Source organism: Colias croceus, chromosome 3, assembly GCF_905220415.1.
Source record: "Colias croceus chromosome 3, ilColCroc2.1".
NCBI classification, from domain to species: domain Eukaryota; kingdom Metazoa; phylum Arthropoda; class Insecta; order Lepidoptera; family Pieridae; genus Colias; species Colias croceus.
The window spans coordinates 749,871-767,698 of NC_059539.1; the positions used below are offsets into that span (position 1 = coordinate 749,871).

A 17,828-nucleotide genomic window follows, 5' to 3' on the forward strand; every position below is an offset into this window, starting at 1 on the left:
TAGAGCCTTGGCGTGCCTTGACCTTGGTAGACCAATCATTGTAGCGTTGTTTTCGCATTATTCGGCAAATTTTCATTGCTCAGTTAAGTAGTTTGTATAATACTATATTCGTAACATTTATGAACCTCAATCCATTATTATAAAAATTATTATTGATGTGTGGTAAGTTTTTGAGCATTTTTTTCATTATTTCGTAAATCACTGTAATTTAACCTTATGTTTGAAAAAGGTGTAAATATCTATTAACTTTCATATAAAAGCTAGTCATTACATTAAGTGGATAGGATTAGGGGATAAAATAAAACACACAAAAAAGCTAAATTGGAACCAACTATTGCATATTTATTGACTCATCGTCCAGAAAACATTAATATTAAACATTATTTAATAATTTAAACTTTATTTAAGCGTGTAAACAAAACTGTGTTGCCATGTGGCTATTCTAAAACGAATATAAATTAATCGCCGACTAGGCTATTGCTAAAGGTACGGCAGCCGGCGCCAGGCATGACCATGGCAGCCTTCGGCCAACTGACTTGGCCAGTCTCTTGACGACCACTAAACTGGGCATGAAATGCGTACACTCAGGACACACATTACACAGAAGTTTTGCAAGGACACAAAGAAAACGTTGAGCAAGAAAACACGAGCAATATTTGCGCAAAAGCTGCCACACGGAGGCTCACAGAGTTTAACACAAAATCAGGTTCAATAGAAATAAACCTAGTTTAATGATCGTCGAGAGTCACCTTAACAGAAACTTAACCAATTGGCGAACTATATTGGCAGCCAAGCACCATTTGGCCAATCACAAACTCAGAATGGCAGTGAGGTTGCAATGGAACGCTGGACGTTGACTAGAGTGCTGGCCAATGTGGCGATGGCGCCGAGGCGGGGCGCTTAAGCGCGGTCCACCATCAGCTCGAAGTGGACAGACCCTCGCCGCTCGTATCTGTCATAGAAGATGTTCTTGGCCCACGCTTTGCACTCGATGTTGATCAGGACACCGGCTGTAAACAAAGAAAAGTTATTTAATGTCTTTAAATATAATATAATGTGTATATGTATAATAAAAAAATGACATCATTACTATAACCGAAAAAAAATTATGGGATGAAATTAAGGATACTTCAGATGTGAGGAGCATAATTTAATATGATGTTTTTAAGCTCTAGGACAACCCAAAATTATATTTTTTAACAGTAACGTTATTTATGAGCATATTATTCATCTACTTTTTACAAATATAATGATAAAATCCTCATTCCTGATGAGTAAAATTAGAAGCTTAAAACTCACTCCTAGGCTTCTCGAAGAGCACAGCGACCAGCGGGCTCAAGTACCCCTCCTTGTTGGTGAAGGGGTAGTAGAAGTTGGGGAAGCCACGGCGCGGGATGTACTGGATCGGTCCGATGTTCTCCACGTCAGCTGGATTCTCTCCCTCGCAGGACACCCACACCGTATTCGCTTCTGGCTTGCCGGACTGAAATGTTTTGATTTGGCAACTTTTTAAATGTGTTGTGAATATTATAACAGAACGGAATTAAGAAAACGTTCATGTCATCATTAATTATATTAAAGATGGAGGCTGATTTTATTATAAATTTTATTATCTTATATTTGGATCACCTCCAGGAGTCATGATAAATGAGTATAATAAAGTTAGGTAAAGACAAGCCCTTGTCAAAGGAATTTTTAAGGTCACCAATAATTTCTTTCACAAGACGTAATCTTTTTGCTTTGTATTTCGTTACGTGTTTAAGAGATTCAATTGTTGTAATTAGATGGATTTATGAACGTAAGCTACTTACCACCATCTTGATGTGTTGCTTCAGGTCCTCGGGCATCTTGTCAGGTAAGCCTTCCGTGTTGTTGTATGGCTTCGGGGTCCAGTTGAAGATCTGGAAATTGATAAATTTGAATCAACTTTAGAAGTCATACAGAGTTAGATAATTTTCCGTGCTATGTTCGTTACTTCATTTACCTACCTATCATTTTTACGATTGCGATTTTGACTTTGCTATCTAAGGTATTTTTTTAAGCTATTGCATAGCTTCTATCGCGGGCCTTGAGCGCGGGGACCGAATCGAGAAATTCCGTAACGAAAAAACCTCACGCTCCCCACTCCGACGGGCGGAGGTGTGGCTTAAAGGCATAGCATGCAATAGCTTTACCGCGGCAGTCCCCGAGTGCCACACGTCGTTTTTTTATGTAGAATTAATTTCTTCTGTATTCTTATTTCCGATAAGCTTTTTTAAAACTTGAAATAAGATAGTCTGAGCAAAAAGTTAAAATTTAAGGAACGTACGATTCATCAATTCGGTTTAAACTTTGAAGACGTAGGATTTTGCCCTAAGCTTTGTGAAAGAACTTTGTGTGCTTACAATACGAATAAAAAACACTTGATCATAATATCGATGCAATTTTACCTTGTTCAGCTTAAGGAACACGCATGGTCCACCTTCCTCATAGTTATACTGGTTAGCGGAGGTGCAAGGATGGAAGTCGTCTACCGGCACATCGCAGACCTGGTTCTCTCCCACGGGGCCAGAGGTGGGGGTGCAGGGGACGCGGTTTTCAGCACCAGAAGCCTCACCACTGCCACTGCCCTTCTTACGGTATTCTGGAAGTAAGGAAAACATTATTAGTGCATTTTTTTATTGTTTTTAAAATGAGAGTTTAATTTTTACATGCAATATGAAATTTTACTATATTTACTCGAAATTTTACTCTCAACGCGCCTAAAGAAGTTTCACTTCAAAAGACGTCTTCTAAATATTTAACGCAAACACTCAACATACAATAGAAATACGACACGGCTCTTGTGATCATAGAACAGCATTTTTTCCAGATTATAATTAACGATACATCAATTGCTTGTTCAACTAGCTCTCCGGTTTCACCCAGGCTTAAATAGATCAAAATGGTTAATAAATCAGTCTTAATTACAGCCTTAGAAACATTTTTTTTTTTCAATAATTTGATTTATATACAAACTTACGGTCAAGGAATTCGTCGATCACTTGGGCCCATCTGAGCACGGAGCCCTTGTCATTAGCCCTGTAGTAGATCAGAGTACTCTCGACGTTAGCTGCTTCGGGCATCGGGCGGAAACCTAAGCCTGTAAACGGTTGATTGTATTAAATAAACAAATAAATTAAACTTTTTGCTAAACTATATTGTTGTTGAAGGTACCCAATTAATTTGTTATTTTAATGGTAGGTTTCACAAGTCCTGGATATTTACTGTTCAGCTAAGAAATAAAAATTTGCATCAAAAAGATTCAAATAGAGAAAAGAAGATTCACAAAATAAAACGAGTACCTTTACATTATAACTTATTGTGAACTATTTAACTATACTAATGTTACGCACTTAGGTTAAATTTTTATAAAAATAGCAGAAGCAGTAGGCTTACCAGGATTATTGCCAATCAGGGAACTTTCCAACTGCCATTTAGGCATCTTCGAGTCAAGGGTCTGGTAGAAGATCGCCAGCATGGCGGCGAAGAAGCCCACCAGTATCGCATAGAAGATCAGGTAGAACAAGAGGATTTTTGCTGTAAATTAATAAAAAAGATAATGAATAAATTATTCAAAGAAATAGAGTTGACATGCTTGCAAAATTGCATCCGTCATATGTTTTGGATTTTTGTTCCTTACGTAAAAATAAGGAACTGTTTGTTAAATGACGATTAACTTCTAAACAAGTGTTAATGCTGTGCCTAGTTACATCTAGACTTTGTTCATATAATCTAGATAAAAACCAACCAAAACCATTTCTAATTACATCAACTCGAATCAATTGAACCTACCACATCAATTTTGGTGTGAATAAATATTATCTAGAGACAAAATGGGAACGAATGTGCGTGTCCATTGACCAGTCTCAATGCTGTAATTGTCTCTAAACGATGATGTTCATGGATAGTAAATTGTCAACCGAACATTGACCGAGTTATAGTCTAGCATATAAATGTATGTACTTACGTAAAAAGTGATTGAATATTTGTATTGGGTCATCTTCTCGTATCATTTTAGGCAGTTCCGACTTCCGTTCACGATTCATGACATGATAACTAATGATATCGTTTTTCTTGCAAAAAGGACACATTATTAAAATAGATTTTGTATTATCCAGTATTTAGGATTTAAATAAAACCCTACTATCTAATTCTATATTAACTCTTTCGGCCATAAATCAAAATCATGTTATACTATAAATGCTTCCAAATATACTTCACGGTGATGAAGCGAGGACAAATATAGCTGTTCCAGTTTCGTGATAATTAGAGTCGCTAATTAAAATGCGCTTGTTAACCATCTAATATCTATGAGGCCAAGGGATGGCTGGATCTTTAAAGGGTATAGTTTGGAATAAAATATCTTCTGGAAAAATAACGTATATCTTTGTTTGTCCGTATGGATTAAAAAAAAATGTAATTCGTTCCTCTTAATCAAGCCCACATAATAATTTAATATACTGACAATGCCTAATGTTTCCGTTGATGATATTCTCAGATCCTTCGAAAGTTCATACTAATGCATGATGCATAACTATGCTCTTGATTGCGAAAATTTTTGCATGAAAGTTGCAGAATGCATTTATGTAAAAAAGCTGTTGTAATTTATTTTCACGAAAAGGAATTTCCATTTTATATTCGATGGCAATTTTCTATATATAGAAGTGAAATACAGATGAGCGCTTCGATAGAGCACACGCCTGCTAGATACTATAAACCTAGTATTTTAGGTCAACCTAGGTCATAAAGTGTGCGCATGCGTACAAAATAATGCGGTATATGGTGCATCAGGAAAACCAATGAATCATATCATATGTGCACTTGGGGTAGGTTTAGTATACTTATATTTTATATTAAAAGTTAAACTGTAATTTAAATTATGATAATTTTCAGCTTAATAATAAGGGTAGTGTGATAGGATATCTGTTATTAGTAAATAGCTATCCCTTGCATATGTTGACTTGATATTATAGTGCATAAGTCGTTGCCTTTAATAATTTCTACCAACCAAATTGCAGGAACGCTATTATCAAATCACAATATTCTCAAAAAAATTCTATAAACGGGAGTAAGATGAAAATATAGTGACTATGGAAAAACGTTTTCCTCTTCCCGTATGTTAAGTGAAAATACTTCTAATATAGATTGAAATATGACTCTGGAAGTTATTGCACACAATTGGAATCCATTCAACGATATTTATAAATCACGTGTCTCTGAAATATTGGATCAACGTGGTGCACTGTGCACCTGTCACTATCTGCAAACGAATACATAACAATAAACGTGAAATATACATATTTAATAGAATTAACCATTAAGACATAAAATTGTGAATGCTCCCTGAAGAGCTCCTATATGTTTTTTTGTATCTTTACGTTCTTTGTGTTTCAATGTTTGTCTATATACAAATTTTTAAACAATACACCCACTCAAGATAGCCCGGTCAATTTAAACCAAAAAATGAGGGTACTACTACATAAAGTCCCAACAGGCTGAATTTCTGTGAAGTTGTTGAAAACATAATTATAAACAATGTCTAAAAGTTCCCCATCATTCCACTGTAAGCTAAAAATTTTATTCACGGTCAAAGGTCAAAAAAATGAGTTTTTCGCGATTTTCAGCAAAACGGTAAGTTTTATCATAAAGTACTTCAGGCAAAGATTGTAGATCATAAAATTGTCTATAAAAAATGTATTAGTACTTTTTTTCTTACGAGCCACCGTTTCTGAGATAGAACGATTCAAAAAGTTATAAAAGTTGTTATCGTCATAATATGCATGGTCAACAACAATGACCTATTATACTAGTAGACGCGGCATTTTTTTTTTTTTTTTTTTTTTTTTTTTTTTTTTTCAAGTGGGGAAATCTTGCCTAAGATACCCACGGCTCCCGGGGAAGGAGCCGTGGGTTATGTCGGATTCCTACCGACTAAAACCCCACCGTGTACCAACGCGCTGCTTTAGACGGGATGCGGGTACACATTCGCAATCTTCCGCATGTCCCGCCCAGCAGTTGCCCGTTTCCAGGCCCTCCGCCACTTGCCCGTTTCCAGGCCCTCCACCAAATGCCCACCCCGGGGCGGCGCAAGCTGTACACGAGCTCACGCCACCCGTTCGCCGATGATGGATTGTTCCCCGTTCCATCATCGGCGTTCCCCAAACCCTCGACCCCAGCATCGACCGGCCGAAGGGCGCGCGCCGAAAGGCCCTCTGAAACGTGATTCACGCGTCGAAGGACCCTCCGGCGCACTTTTATAGAGGTTTCCCTCGCAGCCCCCACCTCACACCAGAGGTGGCGGCCCTCGGTCCGGCCCCACGGACCGGATTACGAGTTGGCAGACGGCTGTCACAGGACAGCCGCCGCCCTACACCCACCTACAGGAGTCACCGCGTGTCACAAAAGTGACGCGTCGGGATCCCGCCCCCTGTTTTGTTGGTAGTTAGACTACCAACAAAAAACAACGCGCGCGGCCTCTGGCCGCCATCCACCGCCGCAAAGCGCAGCCCCCTGCCAGTCGGTCGGAACGAGACCCAAACGAGGCCCAACCGACCTTCCAACCCCATTTTGCCCAGCCAAATTGCCAGGCCGCGACCACTAGCCGCCATACCTCGCCGTACCACAACGGCACCTGAGCCAATCCTGGCCCCCCGGAGGATCCTAGCCAGCTAGCCAGCCATCCAGCCAGCCAGCCAGCCAGCCAGCCGGACAACCAGCCGGTGACAGCATGCCAGCCAGCCGCCGCGGCTCAAAGCAGCCAGCCAGCCAACCGGTGGGGCAGCCGGTTTCAGCCAGCCTGCCAGCCGGCCCCCTAGCCAGCCAGCGAGGCAGCCGGTGTGACCAGCCGGTTCCAGCCAGCCCGGCCAGCCTGCCTTCAAGCCAGCCAGCCAGCTATATGGATCCCTGGCCGTCGAACCAATCATGTCGTCAGACGACAGACCGGCCTTTCAGCCCCTCCGCGTCCAATTAGCTTCACTCAGAGTACACGAGTGCACTCCAAGCTACTGAGCCCCCCCGGCCACGACAAGGCTTGGAACTGATGGGGGGGAGTAGACGCGGCATACGCCAACATCATTGCACTAAAAAACAGCGTAATTAGTACATACCTACTTACTAACGCATTATCACCAATACAGTTGTTCTCTCTTTCACTCTCACGCACCAGACATAATACATGTCTCACTCATGTACTTCGTAATAACAACTGCCGATTAAAATACAAAAAGAACGTCCAGCCACGACGCTGAATGGTGCGTGACTAAGTGAAACTCGGGCACTTACCTGAGTTTTTTCTTGCCAAAATAGAGAGCGGGTAACGTATCTAGCTCTTTTATATATCATAGGTCAACAATATATTAGAGCCAGTTCAAACTTTACTTCCACCTGCGCCGGAAAAACTGCTGAACACTATTTTTTGCAACTGCAAAAAGGGATGCAGTGCTAAATGTGGTTGCAAAAAAGTCGGACTGTCTTGTTCTTTGGCATGCACAAATTGTCAAGGCCGGTCGTGCTCTAATATTGAATCACAAACAATGGAGGATTCGTTTGACTCCGACGAAGTATCATGCGATACATCGCTATTGACGCAATGACCTATTATACTAGTAGACGCGGCATACGCCAACATCATTGCACTAAAAAACAGCGTAATTAATACATACCTACTTACTAACGCATTATCACCAATACAGTTGTTCTCTCTTTCACTCTCACGCACGAGACATAATAGATGTAATAACAACTGCCGATTAAAATATAAAAAGAACGTCCAGCCACGACGCAATATGGTGCGTGACTAAGTGAAACTCGGGCACTTAGCTGAGTTTTTTCTTGCCAAAATAGAGAGCGGGTAACGTATCTAGCTTTTTTATATATCATAGTATTGACGCAATTTACTTGCATCCAAAATGAAGATGAAGAAGAAGCAGGAGAAGAAGAACAAGAAGAAGAACAAGAATTTGAAACTTACGAATAAGACGAATAAACTTCAACACTTTTTTTTTTCATTTACATCGCTTTTATCTTTCCCAATCTTTGAAAATTTCCGTTATTTCGCAATAGTTGTACATTAAACAGGATCACAACTGACCCGTGGAGTAGGCCTACTGGGGAAACCACGTTAAAAAACGCGCTAAGTACACTACCTCATAGGTGGCGTGGAAACGTGTGCATATTATGACGATAACAACTTTTATAACTTTTTGAATCGTTATATCTCAGAAACGGTGGCTCGTAAGAAAAAAAGTATTGATACATTTGTTATAGATAATTTTATGATCTACAATCTTTGCCTGAGGTACTTTATGATAAAACTTACCGTTTTGCTGAAAATCGCGAAAAACTCATTTTTTTGACCTTTGACCGTGAATAAAATTTTTAGCTTACAGTGGAATGATGGGGAACTTTTAGACATTGTTTATAATTATGTTTTCAACAACTTCACAGAAATTCAGCCTGTTGGGACTTTATGTAGCACCGAATGTTTAAATTGACCGGGCTAAGAGCACTTCTCAGAATCACTACATAGTATAAAACAAAGTCGCTTTCTCTGTCTCTATGTCCCTATGTCCCTTTGTATGCTTAAATCTTTAAAACTACGCAGCGGATTTTGATGCGCTTTTTTTTAATAGATAGAGTGATTCAAGAGGAAAGTTTTGGTATATAATTTATTAGGTTTTAGACAAAGCAGGCGAAGCCGCGGGCGGTAAGCTAGTAAATGATGAAGATCATGATACGCAGTCTAGTAAACTATACTAACTGCAGTGAGATAGATTACGATAAAATGAGTGCATAATTTCTTAATAGTACGTTAATGGCATTATGATAAGATGTGTAGAGAATATAAATAGAATATAGAGTTTTCAATTACAACATATAATAATAAGCAAAAGAGAAATATTTCATCTACTTATTTTGCCCTATTGTCAGAACATTTTCTTTTACTGAATGAAGTTAACTATCTTTTAGTGATAGTAGACAATTCATAGTAAATATTTCATTTGTAGAAGCGAATTATTCTAAAACTTATCATGATTATCGGCGAATAAGTAGGGAAAATATTGTTTACAGCCTTGAAACTAGATCCTTTAAATTCATAAATCACCATAGCACTCTAAGTCAAGCTGTTTTATGATGAATCAATAAAATATTCCCAACTAAATGATCATAAACAGTGTATGGGCAGGTAGAAGTAGGACAATCGTAAAGGTCGGGTGGTGCGCCGACTCGGCTGCGCGCGGCTCCAATCGATCCAAGGGCATTGCTGCTCCGCAAATAGGTTACCGATGCAGAGCCTAGATTTTCAGACCCTGTGACAAAGGACTATGCAAAATTGCATAAAACCCTGGTCTTGCCACCAGGCTTTAAGGAAATTGAAGGCAAAATATAATGTCTACATTTGTCTTAAAGTAGAGTAACGCGTAAAAATTATAATAAAATCGTTAATAATGATGGTTGTAGAAACCAATTATAAATATTTATTTGAAGACGTAGATTCTCGAACGATAGAATAGACTATTAGATATTAAATTATCTATGCACAATATAAATTCAAATAAGGCCCAATAACGTATCATTGTTCTTACGTATCAATGTTTATTAGGTACTAGATGGGCTCTACATTCAATCACGAAATACATTATGTATTATTTAATATCAAACATATAAAATGTTTTAAAACATTTCAAAATTGGCTCTACATTTTAGAAAATACCACCGAAAATTTTAGAAATTATTAATTTATTATTTAAAAATATAATTTCTCGGAGTAGTTTAAAGTACCTACCTAGTACCTACCCATAGAAATTAATCCACTTAGTGTATAAAAATTATAGAGTAGGTAAAAAAGTTTTCGGATCTTAACCATCCTCTTAAATCTGTCTTTTTTCTCGAGATGTTCAGAATAACACCCTAACTAACTCAATTAAACTGATTTATCAAAATAGTGCATCCAAGGACCATTCATAGCAAATGACACTCTAATTAGAACCCTAACTCAAAGTGTTAGAGTTGTAATTAACGAATTGTATTCATATATGGCAGTAGTGTTCGTTAATAGGTAGTACAAATCAATCAGTAAGAGTGGCATTTGTGAAATTGATACCAAGAAAAACATATTGTATGTTTAACTATTCACATTTATTTATTTATATTTTACATTTATAATTTACTCTATTGTTTTTTTAATGTGTGTGGCAAAGTATAATGTATTTTTTTAGTTGTCGAGTTCACTAAATTTAAACTACTTTTAAAACTATTAATAAAGGTTTTTTTAATATCTTAATCAACTAGCTTTAGATTATTTACTCATTTCATCAAAAACGTGCTCTACAAATTAAAAATCTTCAACGATCTCCGAAAATCCGTAAAAAGTTAAACCATCTCTTTTAACAATGTATGCAATACATAAGTAACTCCAATACTAAGTACACATAGTTGTTAATGAAAAATCTTGACATGGTTTTCCTTAACACATTGACGCTAATACACGTGTTTATGACCATTCATAATTAGTGTTGTTTATTTACAAAGGTCTTGAAATATTCTTATTAAATAGCTATACAATCAACATAATTTTTTACAGATAAGACTTCTAGACGATGTTAAAGAAAGAAATATCTTTTTTACTATTGACAGAATGTTTTCAGAATAATAGAAGACAAAAAAGCTGACAAAGAAGTCAGACTTTATAATATTTAGGTATACTGTTTAACTCATGCCAAAAAAAGAATAACCTATCCATATTTATCCATAAAATAGGCAAAACCGCGGGCTACAGCTAATCACATATTTAATGTGATAATATTCAACGTTCATAGGTTTCTTCGGTGCTTTGACTGTAAAGCCTTAATCCCTGTAAGGTATCCCACGTTACCAATCTCGTGACGTTAACTTTGTTACAACTATTATGTTATTCATTTAAATTATAACAGTTTTAACGTGAATCATTTTTTAATATTCAATGTGTTTTACATTTGCATCCCTGTACTTTGTTTTTATTTTGTTTGACAATCATATTATTTCGCTTCTTTGCCTTTCTCCCCGTGGTTGCCTGGCAGAGATCACTGTATAGTGATAAGGCCGCCATTTGTGCTTTTTTATTTTTTATTATTGTAACCTTTATGTATATTTTGTTTCTTGCACAATAAAGTGTTAAATAAATAATACTTTTCTAAACCGAATATTTTTTTATTTACCGTTAGTTAGTAATAACTTAGTAAAGATAATTGATTCTAAACCCACAGATAAGTATGTATATTATGTTTAATTATCTTGCACGGAGAAGTTTTAATTTAGCATTAGGTTAAAGTTCAAATTTTGAACGTTGATTATAATTTATATCTCTAGGGACATTCCTCATCAAATAGTAAGCAAGTTAATTTAGATCTAAAATATTACAGAATATGTAAATTTTATGAAGGTCACGTACCAACTTTTTAGTGATCTGTGGTAAGTAATATATTCCTAATCATTTCAATAGTTTATTGATAGAAATTGTTCAGTTACCTCAGAAAGATTTCTATGTAGAGTCACGCATCTACTGATTGCCTAATGTGAGGAAGAAGGCATACATGCTTTTTAACTATTTTCCATCTAATACTTATATGACAACTCATCCGTATAGTATTGATTTACAGAATTTTAAGCAGGTATGGAAAATAAACACTAGTTATGTCGCCTGTGTATCTAAGAGAAAATATATTATAATATCTGTTAAACATGACATTTCACGCATATAAGAACTTTCATATTTAGAAACAATTACAAACTGTAACAAACAATTTTTACAACACTTTTTGAATATTTTTACTTTACTTTACTTTACAAACTTCAAGTTACTTAAGGCTGAAGCAGTAGAGCAATATTAATTAAGTAATCTAATTATCCTAGCTATTTGCAGAATACTACAGATAGTTTGAATTAGTTTATTGTAGTCGTAGCTTTAGTTTTTAATGAAAACGCTTGGGAATTAGATATTGTTTTATAAAGCTCTTAATTGTACAATATTTTATGCTGCAACTTTCATATCATGATGCACTGAAAAATTCTCCTTGTGAAAATTATATTTGAATAATGAATAAAAAATTACATGATAAATATATCAGTTAGGAATATAATATGTTAATTTGTTTCATTATTATGCGCTTATCTCGCGCAATTGTGTGATTTCCGCTGACAATGATGCGCACGCGCAACGCGATACAATTAAATAGCTTACTTTTTAATGATTATAACGAACTTTTACAGGCATTAAGTTTATTTTTACACGCTTTATATTTTATTTTTGGTTTTAATTCTACGTAGGTACATACGACTCAAGGATAATGTACAAGAAAGGTTGGCAATACCTTACTGAAATATTATTTCATGAAGGTAACTATTATTTGTCAAAGATATCTCACTGAAAATGGCTACAAATAACTTATCTAAAAGGGATGGCATTTATAGCATAGCGCTTTATTCCCGAATTAAGTTATGTTACGTAACAGGGCAGCTATATTAACGCCCATCCTATTAATAAAACATTAACAATAAAATGCATCTATCGTTCCAATTATAAATCTATCACAATTTTCAGTTGCGCATTGCCAATCAATAATCGGTTTTCCCTCCAAAAGACCGTCATGTAACATGATGCGGTACTCACCCCAGCTCGATCCCGTGCGGCCCAGCACCTGCCCCGTCTCCGAGTTGTAGATGAAGATCCTGAAGCCCTCCCATTTTCCTAGATCAGGTGGTGGAGCATAATACTGTTCGGTTACTTTTGTCTTGTCTGCCATGGTCGAACGCCGAGCCGGACTGCGGTGCAGAATCGATTGCCAGCGCCTTCGACCCTCCCGCCGCTCGCGCCCCGCACCCCGACTTACCCTCTGCAACCCTCTGTCCCTCTTACGTAACGATTGCGTAACGCTGCGCGCGCATCTCGCTACCCGAAACCAGAGCGCAAGACCCCGCTTTTCCGATTTACCAGTACGCTTCGATCCATTTTCCGTACTGTGGAAAAGGCGTGAGAGCTCATGTTATGTTGGACGCTGAACTAGGCTACAATCTTTACAGTATGTAGTAGCCATGTTCTCTATATAGACGACATAAGGTGCTATTTTAAGATAGGCCTTTTCTGTAAGTTTGTTAGGCATAGCCCGATCATGGGTTATCGGCCTAGACATGTACATGGAAATATGAATATTGAGTTTACATTATTGATGATTTGGAAACCTCATTCCGACTCGTTGTGAATTTTTCGCTTTATTAACTATGTGTATTTTTAGTCTTTTAAGATTTTTAGTATAACTGCTTACATGATTCTATTCATTTCGTTTCTATTTATGGAAATCCTTTTTAATTTAATTACTTTTTAAACGAGGAACACACAACAATATTGTAAAAGGAAATTTGCTATTGCTAAATTGTATTTTTAGATAGACTTTATAAATAAAAAAGTTGTCTTAACCGATTAAAAATAATTCTTACTGAAATTATATTTTATTCGATTTTGTCATATAATTATGAAAGAGAGATAGGTATTCTATTAGTGTGAAATGGCTTTGGAAAACTTTTTAAATATTTGTCTTACATTAATTATGTATGCAGCTATAAATCTTTTTTCTATTGTGTCGGAAATGAAAAATCAAATATAAAAAAAACTCTAAATTTATTCAAATAAAATACGCTCTACAATACAATAGATTAAAAATACGCCTGAAATATTTCTCTTAGCTCCAGTTAACAAAATACATTCAACTATTTTATTTCACCAGGCGCTAAAAAATGTAAAATCAACTCCAGTGAAGTTAAGTTCTTTGTCAACTTGAATGGAGTTAGATAACAGACATATTACATAAGTCTAGCCTGCTGCATTGGATCTCCTGCTTTTTCTACTTTATCTGGGAGTGGTGCATCACTCAATACATCAGATTGTGGTTTGGTCCACGCCTGACAAACGCAAGTAGGGCCTTGTCCCTGGTTATTAGGTACTAGGAAACCTTGTCCATTAATGGTTCCACTTTCGTTGCCCTGGTAATGTCCAGAACTGCCCTGATACTGTCCATTACCCTGGTACTGCCCTGTGCTGCCCTGGTAATGACCATTGTTTCCCTGGTACTGACCAGATCCTTGGTATTGCCCATTTCCTTGATACTGTCCTGTACTTCCTTGCTGACTTACAGCTTGTGTCGTACCATAATATTGGCCATTCTGCCCGGACCCAGTTTGAGCAACGTTGGTCGCTTGGGCAAACTGATTTGGTGTATTTTGGTAAACGATTTGATACTGCTGGTTTTGACCTTGCGTGCTGAAACCCTGGCTAGGTGCAGAAAATCCTTGGTAATTGTTGTTTTGGGCAAAGTTTCCAGCTTGATTGTATCCGTTCTGATAATTATATTGTCCCTGTCCGTTGAATTGTCCTTGAAACTGAGTTTGGGAGTTGAAACCATTTTGGAAATTCCCGTTTTGATAATTCGCTTGAGAGTTCCATTGTTGTGGATATTGGGGGTAGTTTTGATATTGGTTCTGTTGCGGCTTGTTCTTGTGGCTCTGTACGATGTCAATGACCCCGTTGATGATTTTCTCAGCCTGCGGCTTGAGAAGTCCTCCTGTTCTTACATCTTTCGTTGTTGCTGTCGCGGTGACGTCACGAAGGGCTATGAAGGCTATGATCTGCAACAAAGACGTTGATAAACATAAATATAGTAATAGACATGGGTTTTATAATCAAATCCGATGAAAACTTCAGATATTTAGAAAGTCATGCTTATAATATTATGTAGTGACCATTCGCTCAATATCGTATTAGGAACTCAATGTTCATGCGACCTAAATAATTGTACTATGTATTTTAGTTGCAAGAATCACTATTGAATAAGTTATTACGCGTCTTGATGCTTCCAAGGGCGGATCCAGCTTTAGTGCCAGGGGGGGGTCACATAGTCGTGGTCAATTTACAAAAGTTATATTATGATAATTTAATTGATACGTAGATTAAAAAAAAACGGTCAAGTGCGAGTCGGATTCGCGAACCAAGAGTTCCGTACAAACATTTTTAATTTTAAATTTATGCTTTTTGCAGATTCTGTGTTCACGGGAAGTACCCTGTAGGTTTTGATTCCTAGCGACACTTGAGAATGTTGATAAGCATAAAATGTAGATATGTTTTAGCATATTTTCCTCCATCTGTGCTGACATTGCTTTTAAGTTTTAACCAAATTTCAAGACTCTGTGTTCACGGAAAGTTGTACAATATAGATTTTGATTCCCTTGCGATAATGTCGAAATTTGCGATAATTTGCAGCATAAACGGCTGTATCTTTTGATTGCGTTTTTCACAGCATCAAGGGACCGTAAACCGTAGGATTTCGACATTAGCAAGGGAATAAATACCTGCACCCTGTCCCGTAAACACAGAGTCTTGAAATTGAGTAAAAAGTATCGTCTTATAGCACAGATGTAGGAATAACTGCAAAAACCTTAATTATTTAATTAAATTAAATAAAAATATATTTTTTAAATAATTTTCAACTTACAATCCCTTTACTCATGGACGTCTACATGTATCAAGTTGATATTCACTCAGGTCTATAAGAACTTAAAACTGTTATTTAATTCAAATTCTATGTCAATTGTCAACGCAATCAGAAGAAAAAGTAATTAGAGCCGCATATTCTGTAACTCGCAACTACTTGCAAGGGAATCACAACCTACAAGGTACTTCCCGTGAATACAGAGTTTTGAAATTTGGTTAAAAGCAACGACTTATAGCACAGATAAAGAAAAAAATCCTTTAAACAAAATTGTAAGATACAACCTATGTATTAAAAAAATAGGTTTGCTCGGAGCCCTCGGTGCGCGAGTCCGTTTTCTTTTGTTTATTTAAAAAAAAATGTTTTTTTATGTCTTATCCGCGAACTGGTATATTTCTATATTTGAGGTTTTGTGTGAAAAGTGTGGAAAAGTTGTAGTAAAAAAATTAATTAGTACCTACAACTTTACCATTACACTTTATTCCGCAGTTATAGGTTCATTCAAAAATCGATAAACCTGTTTGAATTGAATCACGACCCCAGGTGGATCCTAATTAGTTTTCCTCTAATTTTTGCTATATTCTCTTCCGTTTGTAATTGATTTCACTGTTCTATCACAGACTAATAATAATTACTTTAAGTAATTTGTAAATTTAAAAAAGATAATATTAAATTAGTGGTCCACGTAGTTCGTGGACTTAGCCCAGGGGGGGGTCATGACCCCATGACCCCCCCCCTGGATCCGCGCTTGGATGCTTCTGTAGGTCATTTATTATTTTGTGGCTCACACTGCATTTCATCATTTATTCTCATAATTTGCAAAGGCAAAATTCGTCTCTTTAATTAATTGTCTTTGATAAACGATTTTACAATATTCTTATGCATCTATCGAAATTTAATCATGTTAATTATTTTGCCAAGGCGACGAGATACAACAATTTTACGTAAAACTGCTGCAATATACTTCAGTCACTTCACTCAAGAATCATGCGTTGTAGTGGATTATAGTACCGTTTACTAAAGTACTATGCTATAGTTTTTACTATAATACTACTACTATAGATTAATACTACTAATATAGATTAATATTTAAATAAATAAAATATGCAGAACATCTATATGAATTAAATATTATTTGTGTCACGACTCCAGTCGTGTGGATTGCTCTTCAAGTCGTATTTTGCTGACCTAGCACACCATTTTTTATAAAAAACTATAACATTTTTTGTAAATTTACTTCAATTCACAAAAAAAAAATATAAAAATATTGGGTTAAAAGAGTATTGTACAACAACGCATATCAAACGAGAATGAAACTGTAAGTACAAAATTTGCTCTACTTAGTAAAGAAAAAAGTTTTTAAGCTATTGCATAGCTTCTATCGCGGGCCTTGAGCGCGGGGACCGAATCCAGAAATTCCGTAACGAAAAAACCTCACGCTCCCCACTCCGACGGGCACGGAGGTGTGGCTTGAAGGCATGCTATGCAAAAGCTTTACCGCGGCAGTCCCCGAGTGCCACACGTCTTTTTTTTATTTTGTAGTTTTTCTCCGTAAAGTAAGATTGTACGTTTAAAATCATATAACACTACAAATAAAATGCAAAAACATATTTTTCATGCCATGTTCATCGCCATATTATATTATTTTAAGATTTTTTTTGCTCAAGTATAGGAAAATAAAAAAAAAACTTACAATAAAAGAAATGCTGTACTTCACTTCCATGTTGGTTGACTGAAAGCTCCAAAGTTGCCGAAAAGTTCCAAGGACAAGCTTTTATATGCAACTCAGCGGCAAGATAGAGCCTGTGTCTCGCTGTAAAATTATTTATAGGGCTGCCAAAACTACAAAATTAAATTACAAAAATTACATTTGGCCTGTATGTTCAATAGTTAGTGATTAGTTAAAAATAATATGAATTAAAAGATATTCATATATTAATTCAAGTATTGGTGTGTAATACTTTCACTTTTAAAATTAAAAAACAGTGTGAGTTACTAATATTTTTATGTGTTTTGATTTATTTTGTTCAAAGTCAGTTCTGTATCTGTATTTTATAATTAATATTATAATATAGTATAGTTAAAATAACTATTCTAGTACTTTTTAATAAAATATTGTCGCATATGCAATATCTGAACTAAAAGCGTCTCAATCGACATTTATATTCTCAAAAAAAATCATCGAGGTACAACCCTAATGCAATTACAAGAGGTTCCGTAGTAGTGAGTGATGTGTACAAGTGATCGAGGAGGCGGTGCGCGAAATATCTCACCCTGTGGCCTATAGTCCCG

At 36.4% G+C, this 17,828-nt stretch overlaps 1 protein-coding gene across 1 annotated transcript; it reads right to left on the reverse strand.

The window, feature by feature from the left end:
- Positions 1–312: 312 nt before the first annotated feature.
- On the reverse strand, positions 313–12,842 carry LOC123706246 (sodium/potassium-transporting ATPase subunit beta-2). The gene is made up of 7 exons (XM_045655427.1): positions 12,668–12,842; positions 3,418–3,558; positions 3,002–3,121; positions 2,430–2,623; positions 1,812–1,901; positions 1,300–1,483; positions 313–1,010 (listed from the first exon to the last, which is right to left on the reverse strand). The coding sequence occupies exons 1-7, from the start codon at positions 12,798–12,800 to the stop codon at positions 901–903; spliced, it is 972 nt and encodes a 323-aa protein (XP_045511383.1). The 5' UTR covers positions 12,801–12,842; the 3' UTR covers positions 313–900.
- Between the last annotated feature and the right edge of the window lie 4,986 nt (positions 12,843–17,828).